At 40.8% G+C, this 22,527-nt stretch overlaps 1 protein-coding gene across 1 annotated transcript in view; it reads right to left on the bottom strand.

The window, feature by feature from the left end:
* LOC307070109 (angiopoietin-1 receptor-like) overlaps positions 1 to 22,527 on the bottom strand; it is a gene marked incomplete at both ends in the record, with an annotated part of 72,215 nt that overhangs the window by 33,211 nt on the left and 16,477 nt on the right. The window contains 5 exons of the mRNA XM_079728695.1: positions 11,770 to 11,914; positions 13,884 to 14,035; positions 17,095 to 17,223; positions 19,926 to 20,066; positions 20,764 to 20,895. Of these exons, the coding sequence (XP_079584821.1) occupies positions 11,770 to 11,914; positions 13,884 to 14,035; positions 17,095 to 17,223; positions 19,926 to 20,066; positions 20,764 to 20,895 (699 nt within the window). The remainder of the gene's footprint in view (positions 1 to 11,769; positions 11,915 to 13,883; positions 14,036 to 17,094; positions 17,224 to 19,925; positions 20,067 to 20,763; positions 20,896 to 22,527) is intronic.

The raw sequence follows: 22,527 nt of genomic DNA, 5'->3' as shown, positions 1-22,527 counted from the left end.
TAATCCAGAATAATCTCCCCATCTCAAAGACCATGTATTCCCAATGGGACTGAAAAAGCACTCCCAACAAGGTGAAAATTGGTTCTTGGGGAAAGAAAAATTCTTGGATATTACAATGGTTTGTGGCCTTCCTAAGGGCCACAGTATATAAACAGATTTATAGTATGTCCACAATATTAAGCAAGTTCTGGTTTGAAAGGAAAGGACATCTTGTCAGGCTGTCAGTACCCCCATTTATTCAATTGTAGAAGTAGCCCAACTAACTTTGTACTTGCTTTGAGTCTTACTGAGCTCCCGTGAATCAGAGGTCCACCAGAATCCTGTGCCCTGGGTCATCAAGAACACTTATGGGAATGGGGTGGCCAAGAAAGAAGACAGATAGTGAGTCTATCTCTTCTGCTCATGCGCACACTCCATTGTGTCACTGGACTTCACTTACGAAAGTCAAAGATAAAATTTCAAGTTGAAGACAATAGAACATTAAACCAAGTGCAGGGCCCTGTGTGGACAGGTCATAATCCCATGAAGCCAGCCCTGCACATCACTCTTCCTGTATGAGAGGCGGGTTGCTGGGTCCAGCTCACATGCAAGGGGAAGCGATTACACACGGTCATGAATTCCACAAGGCAGGGGTCATTAAGGGACACGTTAGATACTTCCTACCTCATCCAATATCATTTTTCTCTTTTGACTTGTTCCTTTCTCCCTTGCACTCTATAAACAGTACCTATATTTGGAGATAGGGTCTTTAAAGAAGAAATTAAGTTACAATGAGGACTACAGTCATTCCTAATCCAATATGACTGTTGTCCTTATAAGAAGATTAAATTAGGACACACACACAGAAGGAAGACCATGAGAAGATACAGGGAGAAGACAGCTGTCTACAAGCCAAGGAGCAAAGCCTCAGAAGAAACTCACTCTGCCAACACCTTGATCTCAGATCAAGGTCAGATTACCTTGATCATCTAGCCTCCAGAGCATTGAGAAAATTAATTTCTGTTTTTTTGCGGTACGCGGGCCTCTCTCTGTTGTGGAGCACAGGCTCCAGACATGCAGGCTCAGCGGCCATGGTTCACAAGCCCAGCCGCTCCGCGGCATGTGGGATCTTCCCAGACCGGGGCACGAACCCGCGTCCCCTGCATCGGCAGGCGGACTCTCAACCACTGCGCCACCAGGGAAGCCCCTAATTTCTGTTGTTTGAGCCACTCAGTCTAGGGTACTTTGCTACAGCAGCCCTAGCAATCTATTACCTATGAATATAACACAATTTACTTATCCTTTCTAACGTTGATGGATATTTGGGCTATTAGGAATAAAACTCCTCAGAACATTACTGAAGATTATTTGCTTTTAACATCTGCACTCATTTCTTTTGAGCATAAACCTAGGTGTAGAATTATCAGGTCACAGTGTAGGTGCATGCTTAGCTTTAATATATATTGCCAGTTTTCCAAAGTGGTTGCTCCAGTATGTACTCCGGTAGTAAAGTCTAGTACAGTCAGCCTTCTGTATTCAGGTTCTGCATCTGCAGATTCAACCAAGAGCAGATCAACATTCAGGGGGAAAGGAGCCGGAGGAAGATGGCGGAAGAGTAAGACGCGGAGATCACCTTCCTCCCCACAGATACATCAGAAATTCATCTACACGTGGAACAACTCCAACAGAACACCTACTGAACGCTGACAGAAGACCTCAGACCCCCCAAAAGGCAAGAAACTCCCCACATACCTGGGTAGGTCAAAAGAAAAAAAGAATAAACAGAGACAATAGGATATGGACGGGACCTGCACCAGTGGGAGGGAGCCGTGAAGGAGGGAAGGTTTCTACACACTACAAGCCCCTTCGCGGGCGGAGACTGCAGGTGGCGGAGGGGGAAAGCTTCGGAGTAGCGGAGGAGAGCACAGCAACAGGGGTGCGGAGGGCAAAGCGGAGAGATTCTGGCACAAAGGATCGGTGCCCTCAGGCACACACCAGCCCGAGAGGCTTGTCCGCCGCCGGGGCGGGCGGGGCTGGGAGCTGAGGCTCGGGTATCGGCTTTCAGTCGGAGCGCAGGGAGAGGACTGGGGCTGGCGGCAGGAAGAGAGCCTGAAGGGGTTAGTGCTAGCCCGGAGGGAGTCCGGGGAAAGGGTCTGGAGCTACCGGAGAGGCAAGAGACTTTTTTCCCTTTTGTTGCCTGGTGCGCGAGGAGAGGGCATTAAGAGGGCTGCTTGGGGAGGCGCCGGAGACAGGCGCGAGCCGCGGGTAAGGCGCGGACCTCGGAGACGGGCGTGGGACGCTGGGGCTGCTGGCCGCCGCCGCCGCCGGCCGCCGACGCGGGGCCTGTGTGCGAGCGCGGGTCACTGTCCGCCCCACCTTCCGGGGGGCCTGTGCACCCTGCCACTGCCGGGGTCCAGGGACCCGGGGACGGCTTTCCCGGGAGGGCGCACGGAGCGCCACGGGCTGCTGCAACGTCACGCTGGCCTCTGCCGCCGCAGGCCCGCCCCACACTGCGCGCCCCTCCCACCCCTCTGCCTGAGTGAGCCAGAGCCCCCGAATCAGCGGCTCCTTTAAACCCGTCCTGTCTGAGCGAAGAACGGACGCCCTCCGGCGACCTACGCGCAGAGGCGGGGCCAGGTCCAAGGCTGAGACCCGGGAGTTGTGAGAGCAGAGACAGGGAAATCTCTCTGTGCAGCCTCGGAGGCAGCGGATTAAAGCTCCACGGTCCATTTGATGTGCCCTGCATCTGTGGAGTGCATGAATGGGCAGCGAATCATCCCAAATTGAGGAAGTGGACTTTGAGTACAAGATTTAAGACTTTCCCCCCTTTTTCCTCTTTTTACAATGAATTATCCCAAATTAAGGAGGTGGACTTAGCAAGATTTCAGACTTCTCGCCCTTTTCCTCTTTTTACAACGAATTATCCCAAATTGAGGAGGTGGACTTGGAGAGCAAGATTTTTGATTTTTCCCCCTGCTCTCTTTCTGTGAATGTGTATGTGTAATCTTCTGTGTAAGATTCTCTCTGTATAGCTTTGCTTCCACCATATGTCCCAGGGTTCTATCGGTCCGTGTTTTTTTTCAATAATTACTTTTTAATTTTAATAATGCTACTATATTTCATACTTTATTATATTTTACTTTACCTGCTCTTTCTTTTTTTCCTACCTTCCCTTCCTCCCTCCCTCCCTCCGCTCCTCCTTTCCTTCTTTCTTTTTCTTTCCTCCCTCCCTCCCTCCCACCCTTCTTCCTTCCACTTTCTTTTTCTTTCCTTCTTCCCTCCCTCCCTCCTGTCTTTCTTTCTTTCTTTCCTTCCTCCCTCCCTCCCTTCTTCCATTCACTCTTCCTTTTGCTTTCATTCCTCCCTCCCTCCCTCCTTTCTTTCCTTCTTTCTTTCCATCCTTCCTCCCTCCCTCCCTTTCTTTCTTTCTTCCTTCCTTCTTTCCTTTCTTCCCTTCTTCCTTTCTTTCCCTCTCTCTTTCTTTCTTCTACTAATTCTTTCTTTCTACTTTTTCTCACTGTTATTCTCAGCCGGGTGGGTGAAAGGCTCTTAGTGCTGCAGCCAGGAGTCAGTGCTGTGCCTCTGAAGTGGGAGAGCCAACTTCAGGACACGGGTCCACAAGAGACCTCCCAGCTCCACATAATATCAAGCAGCGAAAATCTCCAAGGGATCTCCATCTCAACACCAGCACCCAGCTTCAGTCAACGACCAGCAAGCTACAGTGCTGGTCACCCTATGCCAAACAACTAGCAAGACAGAAACACAACCCCACCCATTAGCAGAGAGGCTACCTATCAACATAATAAGGCCACAGGCACCCCAAAACACACCACCAGACGTGGACTTGTCCACCAGAAAGACAAGATCGAGCCTCAACCACCAGAACACAGGCATTAGTCCCCCCCATCAGGAAGCCTACACAACCTACTGAAACAACCTTAGCCACTGGGGACAGACACCAAAAACAACAGGAACTACGAATCTGCAGCCTGCAAAAAGGAGACCCCAAACACAGTAACATAAGCAAAATGAGAAAGCAGAAAAACACACAGCAGGTGAAGGAGCAAGATAAAAACCTACCAGACCTAACAAATGAAGAGGTAATAGGCAGTCTACCTGAAAAAGAATTCAGAATAATGATAGTAAAGCTGAGCCAAGATTCTATTTCCCAGATCCAAAATCTTGGAAATAGAATAGACAATATGCAAGAAACAGTTAACAAGGACCTAGAAGAACTAAAGATGAATCAAGCATCGATTAAAAACACAATAAATGAAATGAAAAATACTCTAGATGGGATCAATAGCAGAATAACTGAGGCAGAAGAACGGATAAGTGAGGTGGAAGATAAAATAGTGGAAATAACTGATGCATAGCAAAATAAAGAAAAAAGAATGAAAAGAACAGAGGACAGTCTCAGAGACCTCTGGGACAACATTAAATGCACCAACGTTCGAATTATAGGGGTTCCAGAAGAAGAAGAGAAAAAGAAAGGGACTGAGAAAATATTTGAAGAGATTATAGTTGAAAACTTCCCTAATATGGGAAAGGAAATAGTTAATCAAGTCCAGGAGGCACAGAGAGTCCCATACAGAATAAATCCAAGGAGAAATACGCCAAGACACATATTAATCAAACTGTCAAAAATTAAACACAAAGAAATCATATTAAAAGCAGCAAGGGAAAAACAACAACACACAAGGGAATCCCCATCAGGTTAACAGCTGATCTCTCAGCAGAAACTCTACAAGCCAAAAGGGAGTGGCAGGACATAATTAAAGTGATGAAGGAGAGAAACCTGCAACCAAGATTACTCTACCCAGCAAGGATCTCATTCAGATTTGATGGAGAAATTAAAACGTTTAGAGACAAGCAAAATCTGAGAGAGTTCAGCACCACCAAACCAGCTTTACAACAAATGCTAAATGAACTTCTCTAGGTAAGAAACACAACAGAAGGAATATACCTACAATAACGAACCCAAAGCAATTAAGGAAATGGTCATAGGAACATACATATCAATAATTACCTTAAATGTAAATGGACTAAATGCTCCCACCAAAAGACACAGATTGGCTGAATGGATACAAAAACAAGACCCATATATATGCTGTCTACAAGAGACCCACTTCAGACCTAGAGACACATACAGATTGAAAGTAAGGGGATGGAAAAAGATATTCCATGCAAATCGAAATCAAAAGAAAGCTAGAGTAGCAATTCTTATATCAGACAAAATAGACTTTAAAATAAAGACTATTAGAAGAGACAAAGAAGGACACTACATAACGATAAAGGGATCGATCCAAGAAGAAGATATAACAATTGTAAATATTTATGCACCCAACATAGGAGCACCTCAATACATAAGGCAAATACTAACAGCCATAAAAGGGGAAATCGACAGTAACACACTCATAGTAGGGGACTTTAACACCCCACTTTCACCAATGGACAGATCATCCAAAATGAAAATAAATAAGGAAACACAAGCTTTAAATGATACATTAAACAAGATGGACTTAGTTGATATTTATAGGACATTCCATCCAAAAACAACAGAATACACATTTTTCTCAAGTGCTCATGGAACATTCTCCAGGATAGATCATATCTTGGGTCACAAATCAAGCCTTGGTAAATTTAAGAAAATTGAAATTGAATCAAGTATCTTTTCCGACCACAATGCTATGAGACTAGACATCAATTACAGGAAAAGATCTGTAAAAAATACAAACACATGGAGGCTAAACAATACACTACTCAATAACGAAGTGATCACTGAAGAAATCAAAGAGGAAATTAAAAAATACCTAGAAACAAATGACAATGGAGACACAACAACCCAAAACCTATGGGACGCAGCAAAAGCAGTTCTAAGGGGGAAGTTTATAGCAATACAATCCCACCTTAAGAAACAGGAAACATTTCGAGTAAACAACCTGACCCTGCACCTAAAGCAATTAGAGAAAGAAGAACAAAAAAACCCCAAAGTTAGCAGAAGGAAAGAAATCATAAAGATCAGATCAGAAATAAATGAAAAAGAAATGAAGGAAACGATAGCAAAGATCAACCAAACTAAAAGCTGGTTCTTTGAGAAGATAAACAAAATTGACAAACCATTAGCCAGACTCATCAAGAAAAGAAGGGAGAAGACTCAAATCAATAGAATTAGAAATGAAAAAGGAGAAGTAACAACTGACACTGCAGAAATACAAAAGATCATGAGATATTACTATAAGCAACTCTCTGCCAATAAAATGGACAACCTGGAAGAAATGGACAAATTCTTAGAAATGCACAACCTACCAAGACTGACTCAGGAAGAAATAGAAAATATGAATAGACCAATCACAAGCACTGAAATTGAAACTGTGATTAAAAATCTTCCATCAAACAAAAGCCCAGGACCAGATGGCTTCACAGGCGAATTCTATCAAACATTTAGAGAAGAGCTAACACCCATCCTTCTCAAACTCTTCCAAACAATATCAGAGGAAGGAACACTCCCAAACTCATCCTACGAGGCCTCCATCACCTTGATACCAAAACCAGGCAAGGATGTCACAAAGAAAGAAAACTACAGGCCAATATCACTGATGAACATAGATGCAAAAATCCTCAACAAAATACTAGCAAACAGAATCCAACAGCACATTAAAAGGATCATACACCATGATCAAGTGGGGTTTATTCCAGGAATGCAAGGATTCTTCAATATACGCAAATCAATCAATGTGATACACCATATTAACAAGTTGAAGGAGAAAAACCATATGATCATCTCAATAGATGCAGAGAAAGCTTTCGACAAAATTCAACACCCATTTATGATAAAAACCCTGCAGAAAGTAGGCATAGAGGGAACTTTCCTCAACATAATAAAGGCCATATATGACAAACCCACAGCCAACATTGTCCTCAATGGTGAAAAACTGAAACCATTTTCACTAAGATCAGGAACAAGACAAGGCTGCCCACTCTCACCACTCTTATTCAACATAGTTTTGGAAGTTTTAGCCACAGCAATCAGAGAAGAAAAGGAAATAAAAGGAATCCAAATTGGAAAAGAAGAAGTAAAGCTGTCACTGTTTGCAGATGACATGATACTATACATAGAGAATCCTAAAGATGCTACCGAAAAACTACTAGAGCTAATCAATGAATTTAGTAAAGTAGCAGGATACAAAATTAATGTACAGAAATCTCTGGCATTCCTGTACACTAATGATGAAAAATCTGAAAACGAAATCAAGAAAACACTCCCATTTACCATTGCAACAAAAAGAATAAAATATCTAGGAATAAACCTACCTAAGGAGACAAAAGACCTGTATGCAGAAAATTATAAGACACTGATGAAAGAACTTAAAGATGATACAAATAGATGGAGAGATATACCATGCTCCTGGATTGGAAGAATCAATATTGTGAAAATGACTCTACTACCCAAAGCAATCTACAGATTCAATGCAATCCCTATCAAACTACCACTGGCATTTTTCACAGAACTAGAACAAAAAATTTCAAAATTTGTTTGGAAAAACAAAAGACCCCGAATAGGCAAAGCAATCTTGAGAACGAAAAACGGAGCTGGAGGAATCAGGCTCCCTGAGTTCAGACTATACTACAAAGCTACAGTAATTAAGACAGTGTGGTACTGGCATAAAAACAGAAAGATAGATCAGTGGATCAGGATAGAAAGCCCAGAGATAAACCCACGCACATATGGCCAACTTATCTTTGATAAAGGAGGCAGGAATGTACAGTGGAGAAAGGACAGCCTCTTCAATAAGTGGTGCTGGGAAAACTGGACAGGGACATGTAAAAGTTTGAGATTAGATCATTCCCTAACACCATACACAAAAATAAGCTCAAAATGGATTAAAGACCTAAATGTAAGGCCAGAAACTATCAAACTCTTAGAGGAAAACATAGGCAGAACACTCTATGACATAAATCACAGCAAGATCCTTTTGGACCCACCTCCTAGAGAAATGGAACTAAAAACAAAGATAAACAAATGGGACCTAATGAAACTTCAAAGCTTTTGCACAGCAAAGGAAATCATAAACAAGACCAAAAGACAACCCTCAGAACAGGAGAAAGTATTTGCAAATGAAGCAACGGACAAAGGATTAATCTCCAAAATTTATAAACAGCTCATGCAGCTCAATAGCAAAAAAACAAACAACCCAATCCAAAAATGGGCAGAAGACTTAAATAGGCATTTCTCCAAAGTAGATATACAGACTGCCAACAAACACATGAAAGAATGCTCAACATCATTAATCATTAGAGAAATGCAAATCAAAACTACAATGAGATATCATCTCACACCAGTCAGAATGGCCATCATCAAGAAATCTAGAAACAATAAATGCTGGAGAGGGTGTGGAGAAAAGGGAACACTCTTGCACTGCTGGTGGGAATGTGAATTGGTACAGCCACTATGGAGAACAGTATGGAGGTGCCTTAAAAAACTAAAAATAGAACTACCATATGACCCAGCAATCCCACTACTAGGCATATACCCTGAGAAAACCATAATTCAAAAAGAGACATGTACCAAAATGTTCATTGCAGCTCTATTCACAATAGCCCGGAGCTGGAAACAACCTAAGTGTCCATCATCAGATGAATGCATAAAGAAGATGTGGCACATATATACAATGGAATATTACTCAGCCATAAAAAGAAACGAAACTGAGCTATTTGTAATGAGGTGGATAGACCTAGAGTCTGTCATACAGAGTGAAGTAAGTCAGAAAGAGAAAGACAAATACCGTATGCTAACACATATATATGGAATTAAAAAAAAAAATGTCATGAAGAACCTAGGGGTAAAACGGGAATAAAGACACAGACCTACTTGAGAATGGACTTGAGGATATGGGGAGGGGGAAAGGTAAGCTGTGACAAAGCGAAAGAGAGGCATGGACATATATACACTACCAAACGTAAGGTAGATAGATAGTGGGAAGCAGCCGCAGAGCACAGGGAGATCAGCTCGGTGCTTTGTGACCGCCTGGAGGGGTGGGATGGGGAGGGTGGGAGGGAGGGAGATGCATGAGGGAAGGGATGTGGGAACAGATATATATGTATGACTGATTCACTTTGTTATAAAGCAGAAACTAATTAAAAAAAAAAAACATTCAGGGGGCAAATTTAAAAAAACTCCAGAAAGTTCTAATAAGCAAAACTTGAAATTTGCCATGTGCCAGCAACTATTTACAAAGTATTTACATTATAGTTACTCTTTACATAGTATTTACATTGTATTAGGTGTTACAATAGTTCCCCTTATCTTCAGTTGATATATTCAAAGACCCCAGTGGATGCCTGAAACTGCAGACAGTACCAAACCCTATATACACTATGCTTTTTCCTATACATACATACATATGGTAAAAGTTAACTTATAAATTAGGCACAGTAAGGGAATATTCAAATTGCCAGCATCACATTATTAAGTTAAATAAAGGTTACTTGAACGTAAGCACTGTGATACCATGACAGATGATATGGTAACTTAGACATCTTCTAAGTGACTAATGGGTGGCATGCACGAGACAAAGGGAGGATTCACATCCCTGGCAGGATGGAGTGGAACAGTGTGAGATTTCATTATGCTGCTCAGAACAGTACACAATTTAAAACTTATGAATTGTTTATTTCTGGAATTTTCCATTTAATTTTTTGGGCTGCAGTTGACCGTGGGTAACTTAAACCGTGGAAAGTGAAACCACAGGTAAGGGGGGACTATTGTTTAAGTAATCTAGAGATGATTCCAAATATACAGGAGGATGTGCGTAGGTTGAACGCAAATACTATGCCATTTTATATAAGGGACTTGAGCATCAATGGAGTTTGGTATACAGGGAGGTCCCAGAACCAATCCCCTACAGATACTGAAGGGCAACTGTATCTCTGTATCTATTTTTTTTTAAATACTATGATTAAAGACACTGCTTAATTTACCTAATGGCTATTTCCATTTTATATCTGTCAATATGACAGTGAAGAGGCATCAGTGGCTTAGAACTAGAGAGGTTTCTGTGCACTGATGTTGTGTGCTGTGTCTTTTATTTAAAAAATAAAAATTAGGGGCTTCCCTGGTGGCGCAGTGGTTGAGAGTCCACCTGCTGATGCAGGGGACACAGCTTCGTGCCCCAGTCCGGGAGGATCCCACATGCCGCAGAGTGGCTGGGCCCGTAAGCCATGGCCGCTGAGCCTGTGTGTCCGGAGCCTGTGCTCCGCAACGGGAGAGGCCACAACAGTGACAGGCCCGCGTACGGCAAAATAAATAAATAAATAATGAATAAATAAATAAATAAAATTAGAATCAGTAACTCTTCTGAATCTTAGCAACATGGTTTTTTACTTATTATTATTTACTTTCTATGGGCAGCAAACATTTCAAGAAGCTTAAAAATAACATAATTTGTCTTGTCTGTATATCATTTCCTTTCTTCCAAGAACATGTATGATGTAAGAAATTATTTTGATCGTGTTAATGTTCTACTGAATAAAATAGATCTGGGATTTTCCAGTAATCCAAAAAAATATTAAAGATCCTGAGGTGTTTTATATGGGTTCTCAGGGCAGAGAATCCAACTCTATGAGGCTGTATTTATGCTCCTACTATTCTTGACCTTTTTTTAAAAAAATTATGCTCTGGGTGATTACATTCAGTTCATTTACAGAAATTACCTCTGGGATCACCCAAAAATTCCTAATCAGGTAGTGAAATAGTTTACATAGTAATCAGCTTCTCTTATCTTGCTTCCTTATCTGTAACACAAGAGTCTCAGAAAGCAAAATGATCTACAAAAGATGATGCAGGGTTTAGAGTCAAGACCAGGTTCAAAACTAAGATTGGCTGTTTGCCAGATGTGTTACCTTAGACAAGTCACTTAAACCTTCTGAACTTGTTTATTGAAAGATAAAGTGGGGATAACAATACTACTGTACATTGTACTCATAAAATTTAAATAAGATGAATAAGCACTTAGCTCAGTGCCTTTCTAGAGTATATACCACAGAGCTGTTAGGTGTTTTTGTCTAAATGGATTAAAAAGTAACTTCCAAATTTAAAATTCTTTGTTGTATCTTTGTACACCAACCAAGCTAACTTGGATTTACTTCCACTTTATTTCTTCCCTGCAAGCCTCAAAGGTACACACATCCACTTAGAATAACTCTGAATTTTGAAATATTAATTCATAGTAGGAAGAATATTCAGAACTCTGAATATGGGAGAAAATCATTCATGTTAATTGTATAGCATAGCCTGGGCTTCATATTAAATGAGTAGTCCTCAAAATGAAGATTCTCCAAATTATTCTCTACAGTGAATAGGAAGTCACGACAATGATAAGGTTAAACTTTTTACAAAATAAAATCACTACCAGACACTTTATGCCAGACACAATTCCACTATTTAACAAATCTTCTCAATAACCCTGAGTGGTAGATAAACTAAGCTGTGTTTACAAATAAAGAAAGGCTTAGAGAGGTCAAATTCATTTGCTCAGGGCCACACCCAAGTTTACTAGCTGTTAGCAATGAAAATCAAACCCAGGTCTATGTAACTCCAAAGGTCATAAACTTAATCCCTCCTTTCCATTTTAATGCACATAATTTTTTTTTTAAGGCTTAGTATCCTGGAGAACATCCAAAAGGCATTTTAGTGGTCAGAGAGCATTTCTGTTTAGAAGCAGCACCCAGTGATACATAAACACGGCACCATCAAGTTTACAACCTCTTTCCCTGGAAAATGGACCTTACCTTTAACAGAAACGTTGAAAGGCTTTTCCACCATCCCAGCCACCGTGTTCACACTGCAAACCCAGACTCCTGAGTCAGGGGGCAGGATCCGGTGGATCGTGAAGGTGGCCACTGAGAGATGACCCGTGTGGTTAAAGTCTTTTGGCTGGAAAGGTCAAAAAAAAAAAAAGCTTCTAGATATGTATAAACACAAAGGTTCTTAACACTGACCCCATCGCATTGTTAAATAAGGAGTTTTCTAGGGGAGATTAAGAAGATCATTGCAATGCTTGTATAAGCATTGGCTTATTTCCAAAGCTATTGTAGTAGCCCTGAAAGTTTACGTTGGATTGATGCCCTCACAGATCCTGCTGTTGTATTTGTGTGTTTGGGAGTGTGGGGCAAACACTTCCAAGCAAAGAGTCTAAGTCCTTCTAAACTGCTTCTGGTAACATTTGTTCCTTTCTGGTCCAATACAGAGATGGCTGGGTGAGAAGACAAAATGGCGTCTTAAAGTGTTTGAGGGGCTGCCGAGTATGGTATTGTGGAAAAAGTCAGGGCTCGGAAGACACATAGACCTGAGTTCACATCCCAGCTCTGCCACTTCTGACCGATTCCTTAGTTACTTAACTTCACGCAGCCAGTTTCCACTTCTGCAAAAAGGGGACAGGTAATGTAAAGTAAGATGTGTATAGTATGGTCAGCCCTCACTAGATGGTAGCTGTGACTTCCACTGACTCATGGATACGCCAACAAGATTTTGGAAGCTGTCAGTTGGCTTCTACTACCTAATGGATTATTTGAGTGGAATCAGGGACATCTGATGTGTGAACATTCTACATATCCTGCCCTCAAGAGGTCATTTGGATCTGCCTTCTGGTCAAGTTGATTTTCAGTCAGCTTTCAGAGAAAAATAAGATAACTATTTCAAAATCTTAGATAAGAAAATACATCAATTTCCTGAAGATCACTTGTGACACAGAGAAATTTGAGGTAGTTCCTGTCTCTGCTGCATTTGGGATTGTTGGGACAGGGAAGGGAAACATATCGGAAAAGTAGCTTATTCCTTTCCAGCAAAGAAGAATGCTGTGATAGCACCCTAACCAGTGGTGGACACCAACAGTGAGGACAAAGTGCAGAGGCAGAGACCCAAGGTATGTATTCAGACCTAAGGGATTCTGTGGATCATAGTTTCTGGATTGGAGGTGTGGGATCAGGTCTATCTAGAGTCAAATGGATTATGCTGAACTCTCCTCTGCTTTTTGTCAAAGCTAACAACACCCTAGCTTAGGAGGATGCAAGCCATGAATGGAATCCAGCCTTTAGCAGGGTGAGTGCTACACTGAAAATATCTAGTAGTATAAGGAGGTCAGATTAAGAATACAGCCACTATGTAGAACAGTATGGAGGTTCCTTAGAAAACCAAAAATAGAGCTCCTGTATGATCCTGCAATCTTACTCCTGGGCATATATCTGGAGAAAACTACAATTCGAAAAGATACATGCACCCCAATGTTCATTGCAGCACTATTTTCAGTAGCCAAGACATGGAGGCAACCTAAATGTCCATTGAAAGATGAATGGATAAAGAAGATGTGGTATATTTATACAATGGAATATTACTCAGCCATAAAAAAATGAAATAATGCCATTCACAGAAACATGGATGGACCTAGAGATTATCATACTAAGTGAAGTAAATCAGACAGAGAAATACAAATATCATATGATATCCCTTATATGTGGAATCTAAAACATGACACAAATGAACTTATGTATGAAGCAGAAACAGACTCATAGACATAGAAAACAAACTTATGGTTTAGAAAACAAACTTATGGTTACCAAAGGGAAAAGGGGGAAGGGGAGGGATAAATAAGGAGCTTGGGACTAGCAGATACAAACTACTATATATAAAATAGATAAACAACAAGGATTTACTGTATAACAGGGAACTACATTCAATATCTTGTAATAACTTATAATGGAAAAGAATCTGAAAGAAATATATATGTATAACTGAATTACTTTGCTGTACACCTGAAACTAACACAACATTGTAAATCAACTATACTTCAATTTATAAAAAGGCTATAATTTGTTCTACAGAAAAAAAGAAAAAGAATAACTCTTACATGGAGCACTGTCCCATCTGGCTTCACCAGGGTCATTTCTTCATTAGCAGGTAGCGGCCAGCCAGATGCTTTGCAGATGGGGTTAAATTTACCACTGTTTACTTCTATGTGATCTGGCAAATCCTCTATCTTTGGGGTCATCCTTGGCATGCCTGAATGAAGGAAAGAGCACTGTGAAATCTAATCTTTAACACAGCAGAAATAGAAATAATAAAAGTAGCTACCGTTTAGTAAGTCATGCACTGGGCAAGAACTTGGCAAATATTATATTGTTTTATCATCACATGATAAACTTGCGGGGTGGGTGCTATTCCCATTTTAAAGACGAGGAGACTGAGGCTCTGAGTTCAGGTTCAAGCTCAGATCTTTATGACTCCAGAATTCACACTCTTTGGCCATAATGATGTACTTTCTCAGTGGACCTAGGAGATACAGCCTCAATATTGAAAAGATCATCAGCACCACATCTCTGCAGATATTACTGTCCACTCCCCTTCTTGCTTTTTAAGGGAATATTTTTTACAAAAACAAAAACTAGTTCTTCTTTCACTCTGCAAGCCCCCAATACTGCCGATCAACAATATGTCAAGTTTTGATATCTGAGAGATGTCTCATTAATTGGGAAGTCTGCAAGTGGCCGATGATTAATTATATTCACATTTACATTGAAGAAGTAAAGTGGAATAAAACTCCCCCAAATCAATTTCCCATCAATAGCCAAATAAAAAATACTGCTGCCAATATGGAAAGGAAAAAATGTCTCTGCTATCAACAAAGGTATCAGGAGCCCTTGCTTATTATCTGCAGAGTAGAGAATGAATAATCCTGAAATATAACAATTTTATTCTGAACTGTAAGGTTTTAGAGAATTTTGGAACATGTGTAACTAAATGTAAGACATGACTGAAAACAGTCCAACACTTAGTAAAGAATGTAGGAGACGGAGATGCACTTAAAGCAAATAAGGGAAACATTGGAAAAGTGGCTTAGTCCTTTCCAGCAAAAAAGAACAGCAGTCACCTACATACTGTTCCATATCAGCGGTGGGTCAAGGTAAACACATCAATATTGATATTTTATATTGATATCCTATTTCTCAGGCCTAGAATGAAAGAGGTGAAGTGTATGGAACAGGAGGGAAAAAGATCTAATAGCCACAAAGATAATTCCTTGATGTATCTGCAGACTTGGAGAGATTGTGATTAGAAAATTTGCCAGACTGTTCAGCCTACATAATTATTGCCATCGGAATTCTTCAACGTGCTTTGACATTTTCAAACCATATCTTTTCTTCATTGTCCCCTTGCAGTTTCTGCAGCTGGATGGGGGTGGAGGAACAGCTAGAGTGTGGAAGAGGGTGTGAGGGAAAGGGAGCTGCTCCCCAGAAGCCCGGAACCTGGTTCTAAGTTTGAGATTCTCACACTTTTTGTAACATCAGCCTTGGAACAGAAAGGAGGAAGTGGTGCAGAAAATCCAAATCATTAAGCTTGTTTATTGCCCACTTTCAATCCATGTTCTGGCCCATAGCCTTTCCTTCCCTTCCTAGACCCTCCCAGATTCCCGCCCTGTAACAAAGTCCAAACGCTGGGGAAGAGGAGAAAGTATAAAGCTGACAAGCTAAAGCCTTTGAGAAAACAGTTGGTATTTCCCCACATATTTGTTCTGATTTTTAAAACTCACAGGCAGAAGACCATAAATGTCTTATTACTCTGAGTGTAGATTTCACTGGACATATGTTATTTATATTTGACTGAAAAAGTAATATATGTTTATTATTTTTAAATTTTGAAAGTATGCTTCTTCAGATTTTAAAAAGTATATTCTAGGGTAAGCATTAGCAAACTTTCTTGAAAGGACAAGATAATAAATATTTTCAGCTTTGCAAGCCATATGTTCTCTGTGGTAACTCCTCAACCCTGTTGTGTAAGAGCAACCTTACACGATATATTGTAAACAAATGGGCATGGCTGTATTCCAATAATTTTTTTTTATGAGAACAGATAGATGGTTGGGCAATAAAAAGGAATGAGATACATACTGACATGTGCTACAATACAGATAAACCTCAAAAAAAGTATGGTAAGTGAGAAAAGCCAGCCACAAAAGACTATGTATTGTGTGATGCTATTTATAGAATAGGGAATATCAAGAATAAGTAAATCTGTACAGGCAGAGAGTAACTTAATGGCTGACAGGTGCTGGGAGGAGGAAAGAATGGGAGTTACTGCTAATAGGTACACACTTTCTTTTAGTAAAATGAAAACATTCTAGATTATGGTGATGGTTGCACAACTCTGTAAAAGCATTCAATTTTACGTTTTAAAGGGATGAACACTTCATGGTATAAAAATTATACCTCAATAAAACTGTTTTAAAAAAAAAGTACACAAGGGACTTCCCTGGTGGCACAGTGGTTAAGAATCCACCTACCAATTCAGGGGACATGGGTTCGAGCCCTGGTCCGGGAAGATCCCACGTGCTGCAGAGCAACTAAGCGCATGCGCCACAACTACTTAACCTGAGCTCTAGAGCCAGGAGCCACAACTACTGAAGCCCACATGCCTAGAGCCCATGCTCTGCAACCAGAGAAGCCACTGCAATGAGAAGCCCACGCACCGCAACAAAGAGTAGCCCCCGCTTGCCTCACATGCACAGCAACAAAGACCCAGCACAGCCAAAAATAAATAAATAAATAAAATAAATTTATTAAAAAAAAATAGTACACCAGGTTTGGTCTGTGGGTCAGTGTTTGCTGACTTCTGCTCTACGGTAATTCTGAACTAGAATTATTTAAAACTTCATTTTGAGGATAATATTTTTCATTTTTTTCCTTTCATTATATCTTTCTTTTTAAAAATATCTTTTATCCAAATCCCTTCCACATAATTCTTCCACTGTTGTGGATATCCAGGGAAAAGGCTGGTCCTAGAGAAGAGAGCAAAAGCAAAAGGCAGAGTTCTCAGCTGGCCAGTTATCACTTACTGTGCTACAAAGAACATATGGTTTATTCCTTAGTGGAAAGGCCAGTGTGAGAGTCCATAGAAAAGATTCAGAAAGCTGTCCTTTAGAACATGGTATATATTCTTCCCTACTTCAGGATGGAAACAGAAGGAGTTTAAGAATCTTGGGCTAGTGGGGCAAGAATTATGCCAGAAAAGCTTGGTTCAGACATGCTGAACCTGACCCTGACTACAGTGTTACCTTGCTTTACCTTCTTTCTCACACTGGAGCCCTTGGTGTCCTGGAGAGCAGAAGCATCCTTGGAACCGATCACACATCTCCCCATTGGTGCAACTGCACCTAAGCTTACAGTCTGGTCCATAATAACCAGGCTGGCATGCTGTAAACAAAGACATCAAAAACCAGCGTTAAGATAGGGAAGGAGGAAAACTCAGGCTATAGGTGGCTAGTTTTACTTCTTTTCTCCAAGCTACCAAGTAGTATTATTTATCTGAATTACCAAGAAGTTAAAGGGTTGAGGAATTCTGCTTCCAGGACAGTTGAATAAGCTCCTATCAGGTCACCCTTCTCAAAAATAACAACTCTATTTTAAAAACAACTACCTGAAAGCACTGAAGAGTGATGGGAGGAGGGACAGAGGGGACCATGCAGGTTCTGAGGGGAACTGAAATTTGGAAGATGGGAATGGTGTGCTCCCCATTTTTCAGCTTTTAGTCTAATGGTTGGTACAGTTGACATTATGTGGGGAAGCTAGGACCCCAAAGAAAACCTGTAGTCTTACAGACAGAGGAATCTTAGAGGACAGAGTCAAAGCAACTACAGCCTCTGGAAAGTGAGAGGGAAAATCTAGAAAGGAAGAGCCAGAGGGAGGAAGTCCCAAATCTTTGGCTGACCCCAGAACCACACATGTTAAGTGCAGACTTGAAGCAACCCAGCTAAGGCTAAAAGGAATGAACTGGGTTTGAGTTGATGCCTGAGAGTCAGAGTTTGCAGTTTGAGTCATGCCAAGCTGATTGCCTGATAGGACATAATGAAACAAAATCAACATTCTTCAGAGAAATATATCATATTCCAAGTCTCCTCAATGTAATATTCACAATGCCCAAAATACAATCAACATAAGAAGAAATGGAAAATTCTGACCCATTCCCAAGGGAAAAGAAAATCAACAGAGACCAACCTGGATGAACCAGATGTTGGAAATAGCAACTACAATAACTATGCTCAGTGAAGTAAAGGAAAATATGCTCACAACAAATGAAACAATTAGAAATTCCAGCAGAGAAATATAAACTATAAAACATAACCAAAAAGGCATTCTAGAATTGAAAAACATAATATTTGAAATAAAGATTTCACTGTATGGATGTAGCAACAGAATGGAGATGACAGAAGAGTCAATGAACTTAAAGCTAGATCAATAGGTATTCAGTCTGAAGAATACAGATAGGGAAAAAGAAAAAAATGATTGGAACCTCAGGGACCTAAGGGACAATATCAAAAGGTCTAACATACATGTAATTGTAGGTCCAAGGAAGGAGTCTGGGAGAACACTAAAATATCTCAATTCATAAAATCTTAGTGATTTCTTGAGCCAGATGTGGGCTGGGATGTTAATAAAGGTACTCCTATAAATCTGGGTCTAGAGACATATTCACCATGAAGTTAATGAAGCTTATGTTCTAGACTCCTCACATGCATGTATCCCTTCTGGGGCCTCGCAAAGTTTTCATATATGCACATGTTTTTTAAAATTTGTGTATGATTTTTTAATAGTCTTTAAGGAGGAACTGGATCTACCCCTACTCGGAGGCACCTTTTACTTTAAGTTGTACATTTCTGAGACCATGTGGGATTCCTCTACAGCTAAGGCTCCCTCAGTGTTCCACAGGGGGCAGATACAGCATTTAGAAGGAACTGAGTGAGGTTTTGCAGGTAGTTGAAGCTTACTTTTGTGTAACTCTCCTCTTTGTCCTCTTACTCTAAGCCCCTAGAGCTATGCTGTCCAGTATGGTAGCTGCTAGCCATGGATGGCTATTGAGCTCTTAAAATATGGCTAATCCAAATTGAGATTTCAAAGACTCGGTATGAAAAGAGGAATGTAAAATATCTCATTAATATTTTTTCTATTGATTACATGTTGCTATGGTAATATTTTTGATATATTGGGTTAACTGAAATATTACAATTATTTCAACTGAAATATTACAATTATTTCACCTGTTTCTCTTACGTTTTTAATGTGGATACTAGAATAATTTAAATTACATATGTGGTTTGTTTATATTTCTACTGAACTGCTCTGTCCTAGTGCACTGTTATCAAGTGGCTGGAGACCCCATCACGGCTCCCAAGAATGCCAGATGTGGAAAAAGCTGATTTTGTGAGGCAAATACTGAAACACCATTGAGCTCTGCCTAATTCACCAGATTAGCATTCATTAGGGAAGGTCTAGCATATTTGGCCACAGGTTCATGTTAAGTTACTGTGTGATAGTTGATGTGAAAAGCTTATTGGAAAGTAGATGGGAAACACATACCTCTGAGCTTCACCAAATGGGAAAATATATATTAAAAAGGGTAGAAGGAATCTTCGAGTAGGTGAAGTTAGTATTGCTTGTGTAAGGTCCACGGAAGATAAGACCTTAACTTCCTCGATTTTCAAATCCCAAATCCTACCTGGATCTGACCTAAAAGCAATGATATTTATGATGCACTGAAGATAACAAATCTTCTATGGGTTTCCAACTCAAAGTGTGGTCTGAAAACCAAGAGCATCACCTCGGAGCTTGTTAGAAATGCAGACCCTCACGCCCCAGTCCAGACCTATGAAATCAGAATCTGTTTTAATAAGATCCCCAGGTGATGTATATAAGGAGCACTTTCTATGAGGTCCAGAGTCTTAACATGAAAGCATAATTAGCTTTGGATGAAGATATCTTTGATTCAAAACCCTGTAATTCAGCAATAGACAGTTGAGTGAGCAGTCCAGGTATGTCCTAAACAATGATTTCCAGCAAGCTGGATCTCCTTGATATACCTGCTAGAACCTTTTCTCTTTAGGGGTGTGACTGGTGCCTACCTTCATTGCACTGCAGACCCTTCCAGCCTGTGGCACAGGAACACCCATAGGGGTCTGGGAGACAGAACACATAGGACTTGCATCCCTCTGGTCCACTACACCTTTCTTTACAAGTTCTGCCAAACGTGTGCAGTTCACAAACTGTGGGTGAGAAAAAGATGATTCAGAGGCAAATAGGCAGCCCTTTGAAATGCAGGATTCTTCTTTTTAAGGGTCTCTCCTAGACCAGTGAACATGGAAAATAATCCAATGTAAGCTGTGGAATTGTCAGTGTAAACACACCCTTATGGCCCATTTTATAGATAATGAAACTGCCTCACAGAGAGGACACTGCAGGCACAACCCCCAGTAGTGCAGTTTGCGTACTGCACAAACCTAGGGAGTGGCGTTCACATCATAGATGTCGTAGATTTGTACACTTATTACGACTTTTCGGTGGTTAACAATAAAGAGCCTTTAAGAAAGGGCACCTTTTTGGAATTTACTCAAAGGTACCATATGGGCTCACAGAGGCCATTTAGCTTCCATTCTCAAATGCGTCCAGATCTAAAAATTCTAGGTCCAGCAACAATGGCTTTTTAAATCCACAGGTTACTCATCAAGCATTTTTTTTGTGTGTGTGTGTGGTACAGGGGCCTCTCACTGCTGTGGCCTCTCCCGTTGCAGATCACAGGCTCCGGACGCGCAGGATCAGTGGCCATGGCTCACGGGCCCAGCCACTCCGCAGCATGTAGGATCTTCCCGGACCAGGGCATGAACCCGTGTCCCCTGCATCGGCAGGCAGACTCTCAACCACTGTGCCACCAGGGAAGCCCCTCATCAAGCACTTTTGACTTACCCTTCTCACATGTTCTCCCCATGAACCCAGGAGGGCAAATGCATTCTCCAGTATCTTCGTGGCAGATCCCATTGTTCATACAAGCAGTGCAGACACGGTTACATTCAGGTCCCCACTTCTGAGCTTCACATCCTTTTTTTTAAGGAAAACAAGACTATGGTGAGTGGAGCAACTTCATTCCCCAAAGCTTTATTGAGCACCTGATACATGTTAGTCATGTGAGTGGGCACTGGTGAACGAAGATAAATAAAACACAATCTTTGCTCTCTAAAAGCTAAGAGTCCAATGTGGGAGACAGACATGTGATAGAAAATAATGATAACGACAAAGACAGAAGTACCTAATTCTGCCTTAGGGTTGGAATAGGGCATAAATGAGGGCTTCTCAGAGGAGGTGGTATGTGCGTTGAATCTGCAGGACCCACTAAGTGACAAAGAAGATAAGGTTGGAGAGCGTGTTCTGGGCAAAGGCTAGGTCGGGAGGAAAACACGGCATGTTTGGAGAGCTGCAGTTATGTTAGAGACAAGAGCAGTGGTTTTCAAAGTGTGACCCCTGACGAGTAGCATCACTATTACCTGGGAATCTGTTAGAAATGCAAATCCCAGACTCCCATCAATGACCTACTGTATGAGAAACTCTGGAGGTAGCCTAGCAACCTATGCTTCACAAGTGTTTCAGATAATTCTGAGGCATGCCAGAGTTTGGGAATCTCCAGTGTAAAGAATGTGGAGAATAACCCAAATGGGAAAAGAATTTGAAAAAAAATAGATCCATGTATATATGTAACTGAATCACTTTGCTGTACCCCTGAAACTAACACAAAATTGTAAATAGTTCAATATAAAATAAAGATTAAAAAAATAAAGAATGTGGAGACAGAAGACAGCTAAAAGGGGAAGCAGGAGCTAGTAGCCCCCAAATATTTTTCAGGTAGAAAACATATAAGAAATGAAGCAAGATACAAAATTGAAAGTACAAGAATGGTAAAATGCTTCTAGATTCATATTTCCTGGCTCTTTCTCTCCAGCACTTGGTGATTTCAGATTGTTATTTAGGATACCTTCTGATAAGGAAAGCCCAGGAGGAGCGGGGTAGGGTGACCCTTTGTGGTCAGGAATTTAGTTTAATTTTTCTTCTGAAAGGAACTAATGTCTTTGTCCCTGAATATTAGTCTCACGGTGGTAAACTTGGACCTGTGCCTACAGCTTATAATATTTTTGGCAAGAACTCCTAGTTATCAGTATTTTCTCTAAAATAATCAGGAAGACTGTCAACACAGACCCAGGCTTACAGGCAACCACTTAATTGATAAAGCTACAAAATGTCTCAAAGCTAATATTTACATGCCTTAATATATAAAGGGAAAAATACTTCTGCACAATTAGTGATTTCTTGAGACCAGACCACAGATTATCTTCACATGATGAAAACTAATGATAGCAGACACTGGAGATGAAAGGGGTTCTCCTGTTACATTAAAGTATGTCTCTAACCCTGCACCGATCTGAAGACCTGTCCCAGCTTCACTCCTAATCCTGGGAAAGAGGAAGGGATTAAGCTCAAGGAAATACTTAAGGTGATCTCTTAGGGATGCACAAGGCAGGAAGAGAGCTCCTTGATAAGCAACAAGTATGCAGTTAGGCTTCTGTTATTTTCTTCAAAAGCCTCGTGGTTTTGTATTTTAGGAAACCATAGATCCGTGGCATACAGAGAGAAATCTTATAAACTTAATGTTTTCGAGAAATCTTTTGCCATGGAGAGAAT

Source organism: Hyperoodon ampullatus (assembly GCF_949752795.1).
Source record: "Hyperoodon ampullatus genome assembly, contig: scaffold_310, whole genome shotgun sequence".
Taxonomy (NCBI): Eukaryota; Metazoa; Chordata; class Mammalia; order Artiodactyla; family Ziphiidae; genus Hyperoodon; species Hyperoodon ampullatus.
The sequence above is the reverse complement of the archived record's forward strand: the minus strand, read 5'-3'. Positions and strand labels throughout refer to the sequence as shown.